This window comes from Musa acuminata, chromosome BXJ1-9 (genome assembly GCF_036884655.1).
Source record: "Musa acuminata AAA Group cultivar baxijiao chromosome BXJ1-9, Cavendish_Baxijiao_AAA, whole genome shotgun sequence".
In the NCBI taxonomy this organism is placed as follows: Eukaryota; Viridiplantae; Streptophyta; class Magnoliopsida; order Zingiberales; family Musaceae; genus Musa; species Musa acuminata.
In genome coordinates this window covers 46,375,837-46,381,856 of record NC_088335.1, presented here as the reverse complement: position 1 = coordinate 46,381,856, position 6,020 = coordinate 46,375,837, and the positions used below count along the sequence as shown (strand labels likewise).

At 33.8% G+C, this 6,020-nt stretch overlaps 1 protein-coding gene across 1 annotated transcript; it reads right to left on the bottom strand.

Annotated features, from left to right (window-relative positions):
- Positions 1-1,905: 1,905 nt before the first annotated feature.
- Positions 1,906-4,336, bottom strand: LOC103999120 (uncharacterized). The gene is made up of 4 exons (XM_018831400.2): positions 4,073-4,336; positions 3,265-3,334; positions 2,443-2,502; positions 1,906-2,324 (listed from the first exon to the last, which is right to left on the bottom strand). Exons 1-4 carry the CDS (start codon positions 4,147-4,149, stop codon positions 2,202-2,204), a joined length of 330 nt encoding a protein of 109 aa, XP_018686945.2. The 5' UTR covers positions 4,150-4,336; the 3' UTR covers positions 1,906-2,201.
- Between the last annotated feature and the right edge of the window lie 1,684 nt (positions 4,337-6,020).

Genomic DNA, 6,020 nt, shown 5'->3' with positions numbered 1-6,020 from the left:
TGTTGAAATGCTGGCACTGTTAGGATCATGATTCTGTGGGCTCTCATATAGAGTAATTGAAATGAAAATTCTTAGTTCAAGAGGTTCTTGGAACTAAAACAGAGGATCTGAACCACAACTTGATTTCAGTGGGTGCTTCATTACTAGATGATAGCATGCCATAAGCCATTGCATTCTGAATAGGGAGAGAAATGATACTGAATGCAATTTCCTCTCCATCTCCCCTTCCTATAGAAGCCAATTTTTCCACAGACACTCCGTTCCTAATGTGTCCTGAGATTTCTTTGTTCAGATACCTCATTGGTGGAAATTGTAGAATACATGTCCATCATCTGAAAATTTAGTGAGAGATAAACATGTTGTCCTTGTACCTGGAAAACCTACATCTACTCTTACTAGAATAAAAACAGGTTTCGCTCCGTCACCGTGTTCTCGTTTGAATAGTCTCTTATCCCTTTCCGGTCCGATCCTTGTGCAATCCGCTCAAGTACGATGCCGTCATATTTCGCCGACCAATTGTTTGTAGATTGTCCACAATAAACGAACACAACATACTACTGGTAGACTAATCTTAGAGGCAGCGTGATACCGTGGGAAGGACAAGACTAATCTTAGATGACAATAAGTATGTTGGAATGATACATGGTAATAAATATGTTTCTAAGCATTCAGGAGCTTGCTTTGGACCATGACTTATGATTATGCTAAGTGGCATTTAGAAACACATGACAGATTGCGATAGGTTAATTACATGATTAAAAACATGACTGTAGAATTTTACAAATAACTATATTTACTAGAGATCACCAAACCAAAAAGATTCTCAAGGACCAAAAACCTTGTTATCTTCTGAAATCATATATGTCAATCTTTCTTTTCCAATTCTCTTTAGTTCAAAACTTCAAATCACTTTTAGACTCAAATATTTACATTTTGCGCGTTCACACTCACTGTGACTTACTATTTTCTTTTCCTGTGTGCCAACCAAAAATGAAAAATCCAAACCAAATCCAAGAATCCTCACTCCTCATAACTTTTCAGCAACTCTCCCTGTAATAACCATTCTCTCACCAGGCAATCGAAGGCCTTCACTGTTTGCTTGGTTGGATGACTCGTGCGCATGAACATCAGGCAAAATTTCAAGTATATCTGTTGTCCACGAGTCAAAATTTTAACACTCTTTAGTGGTGGTTTTTAGATATAGGCAGGTATGAAAATATTAGAAATTAAACATCTTGGTTTTTAATGTTTACCATAAACTTATCTTTGATTTTTCACATCCTTACAAGGTTATCAAATATAATTTATTAGAATTACTTTTCTCCTATTTTCCCGAAACTCATTTTCATCTCCATGCTGACCCAGACACTTAGGTGAATATCCACATCTGATTCAGTCATCCATATCTTGAGTGAATAAATAATGGGATCAAACTAGATTGCACCGATTTTTCCATTTGCTATAAAGCATGCACTTGCAGTATGTGACTTCATCCTTAGGAGTCCAACAGATGAAGAAGAAATAATCAGACTAAAAAACAAACAACATTGCGCACAGAACATGCTTTGACCTAGGAGTCCATCTGTGTCCCATATTGTTGCTGGCCTTATATGGGATCTAATTTGTGTCTAAACTGCATCACAACAGTCTGAAGCAAATATTTCTGATAACATGACATGTGCCCTGGTATCATAGATTAGGAAGATGTAACTTCTAGGAAATTCCCTAGTTCAAAGTAAGGTGCCTTTAGCATCAATAGAACTTGTCATGTAGATGTGCTAGTCTTCATTGATACTTGCAGGATATCATAATTATTAAACCTGGAGATACTAATTTATAAGTTGAGAATGTAACACCTGGATCTAGCTAAAAGCGAACTAAGAATATGTGCACTATGTGGGAATATGAAGATGAACAGAGGAGGAAAAAGATCAAAAAATATTAATCAGAAGGCCTTCTCTCATCATATTGACAGGGGACTCAGCTGACTTATACATTCTCCATTGTCTAAAGCTGACAATACAGCGGATAAAGAACAAATTATGAGAATGAGGTAAGAGAAGGGTCCATGACAAAAGTGAAAAACCGGTTGGTATTCAGGTATCCTCCATTGTTATGATCTCACTACAAAAACTACAGCTTTCAAAAATAATAGCTAGAATGTCTACCAATCATTAAACCAAAAAACAGACATTCTTTTCTTACTTACCAAGACCAACAGCCTGGAACTTATGATTCTGAGAAATGTTTCTGTGAGTCAATTGTGCCAATGCAAAATAAAGTCTGGCAACATCTATAAATCCAATTAATGCTTTGAGCAGTTCCTAATGAACACAACAAGCAAATTAGAATTTCTAGCAGGATGTATCAATATATATGTGTGTAAGTTTATGAAATTAAAATGCTCTAATTTTAGACATTCTAAAAGACAGGAGAAAGCACCTGATAAGGATCAAAGTTATCATTCTCTGGTACTTTAAGAAATGTTGCTAGGCAAATAAGCTGCATGTGGACTATGATGAGGTTAGCATAGGGAAAAACTAATCGCAAGTAAAGTGACATGCCTGACCAGAACATTCTGAGGGAAAATTTAATTCAAATAAATTGATATAGAGAGAAAATAACCATAAGACAAGGAAAATGAAATTTAAAAATACAACTTTTTTTTTATAAATGAATAAGTATGCATACAGCTCACCCAAGAGTAAAATAGTACACAGTTAGAAAGCATAATTGCACATTGAATGGTCTACTGTGTAAAATGGAGAAAAAAATAAAACCAACATGCAATAAATCTAAATGAGATACAATGACTCGTTAAAAGAGGAAATTTTGACAAAACAATGCAATAGTTCCACTGTGTAAGGTTTCTTGCAAGAAAAGAAAGATAAAGAGGTCCACTGCAATTTTCTCAAACAAGAAGAATAAGAAAAGAAGGGCAAAAAGTAGAAGGGATATTCGCCTAAGAGCCAAACTAGTATGTTTATTCATGGTCTCTACATTATCTCTATTTGAAGAAATGATGCAGATTGTTAATATCAAAGTTTTGAAGAGAAGAGAATATTGTTCAGCTTGGAAGTTGACAGGATTAATTTGTTCTCACTCAAAAAATATGTGGACAATCAGATCAACAAGGAATACCAAAATAAATTGAAAAGTGTATAGCAAGTTCATTGAAACTATAATTTCACCAAAATAATGAAATAAAATTACTCTTTTTTGCAACATCAGCAATACCACCACACAGAAATTGTGTTCACAAACCTTTACCAATGCAGTTCCCAGATAAACTATAGCAGCTTTAACAGATGTTCCAACTGTATCATACTCTGACCTGTATGCCAAAACAGAATGAGATCCAAGATTTACAATAATGCATAAAATGTGTTATAATAATCATATAAAACACATGCAAACAAATGGATGAAAAGGAATGCATAACGGATGAGATACAAATATATGTTATAATAATCATAAAAAACACAAAATGAGATACAAGAATTATGTTTAAAGGCATTACCCTCGCCCCAAAAGCTAAACAAGAATTGCACAACAGATGCACTAACTTCCAGAAGACACTCCAAAAATTAACTAACTTCCCATCCACTGATCATTGTCTTATAAATAATACATTGCTTGCCTAAAGAAGGGAAAGTTCATCTACTAATATGCCAGCACGAAGAGTATGGAGAGTCGAGCAAAAGAAATGTTATCCAATACTCTTCTTCAAGAAACATGAATCAACTCCAATGCCACAAGGAAACACCATAACGAGATCCGACCTGCATTCATTCACCTATCATTAACTCCACCAAGTAGCGAATATATCTGATCTGGCCACACAATTCTCAATGCGAACTTGACGACATTGGCATGATTACCAGATATATCTAAATATATCAACCGAATCAAAGCAAGCAGAACATAGGGTTAGGTTTCCGGTAATAGTCGCGTTCCAGTAATCTGGAACAAGGAGACACGAGAAACCTTCCATCGACGAGCGATAACGGGGAGATGAATTGGGGAAACAGATCAAAGTAACCGATGGATGAAGCGGGGTGTTGGGGCTTACAGAGGAGTGGCGGAGTAGTAGACGGCGTGCGGGCCGAAGGTGAGGATAGCGCAGTTGAAGAGGTGGAACACCGTCATCGCCCTCTCTCCTCTCCTTCCTATGTCCCTTGCTCGCCGCTGCGTCACCGATGTGATGGCCTCCTTTGAGTTGCTCGTTTCAACGGCGATTTGAGAGATCAAGAGGAGAGAGAAGACGAACAGCTTCTTAATGGGCCGTACTCTGTTAAGAGTAACACTAAACCTTTGGAGTTGTATTCAGACCGGAAATTAAATTGAAGCTTTTTAGGGCCCATAATTTTAGCGGGCTTGAAATTTTTTTTGGATTATTATTATTATTAGTATTATTATATACAGATTTTGAAAATAAAATATTTATTATTACAGATTTTAATACAGAAAATACATCCCTTCAAATAATAAGATACTCCAAGATAACTTCTAACCAACATTAACATTAATTTTTCAAAAAATTAAACGAATATATAAAATATCAAAACATAAGATATCTCTAGTTTTTTTTAAAATTACCTTTGAAAATATCATTTTTGCTATTGGAAACCATTTACTTTATATAATCATCTAAAAAATAATAAAATATAATTATATTAAATGCAATCCCTCAATTACCCTTACTTTATAAAACTCATTTCATTCATTGGTCAATAATCCTAGCGACAATGTCGGAACTCTAACAATGTCCTTTCTAACCATCTTCAATGATTAAAACGAAGAATTAAAATAAGAATTAAAGAAAAGAAAGGAAAGAAAAATGGTGATGATGAAATGAAGTGAAAGAGGGTTGGAATTAAATGATGAATTAAGAGTATTTATATTTATTTGTAAAGGGATATCTTATAAATATTATAAATTCTTAAAATGATATTGTAAATAACGAAAAAAAATTATCGATGCAAATCCATATGTTTTTTTGACCTCATAACTCCATGGAAATTAAACATTAAGATACCATATCCATAAAAATTATAATTCCATATCTTTTTAACCTCATAAATTCATATGTTTCAGTAACTTTTGAAAGAATAAAAATTGAATACTAATGATAGTTAATTACAAGGGATAATATATAATTAATCAGTTATACAACATTATCAAGCTTTTTAAGATCATCTTATCTTTATGGAATAGAGTTTTGAGTTTGAGTTCGATCGTTTGATGAAATGACAGATATCATATCCATTATCATCTCTAATCTTTCAGTGAAGCTACGATTAGCGACTAACTGTAGTTTGTGAAGATTAACAGCTTCGTCTACTTGATAGACCAATCAAAGAGACAAATTGATTGTTGGAAGAAACAAAGGGCTAAGACAAAAAGCCAATTTCCATTTCATTGATCTGATGATCTAATTAGTGTTCCAAAGTCCATTCAATCCTATGAAGGTGGTGGAAAAGACAACGTTCTAGAATGCATGCAATGCTATCATAGAACAATATTTTAAGCAAAAGGTTGTGATCCAAAGTACGTCCAACTATGTCAGAGAACAATAATTAAGTACTTATCTGAAACAAAATGCGGCGCTTAAGCAGGAAGAATAGACACATCATCTTGGAAGTATAATTAAACATAGTTTCAATATCATACAGGAACTGTTCCCGTTTAAGAGGACTGTTCCTCTCAAACATGCACTACATAAGGAACAATGCATCAAACCTTAGCCAAGTTGATGTATCAATAATTGGGTTAATTATAAATTAGTAAAAATATCATACGTGTTCAATGATAAATTGAAATAAGACAGAATCAACAAGTACTTAGTAATAAACCCTACAGTATATTCGTCAACAAAGTCAATAACATAAAAAGAAATAATATTAAATATTTTAATTTCATAAATATAGAGATCCTAATAATTTTTGAAAACATAACGAGCAAGATGCTAAAATAGCTAACTACAAAAGGATAATCTATAATTAATCTTGCTATTTAAT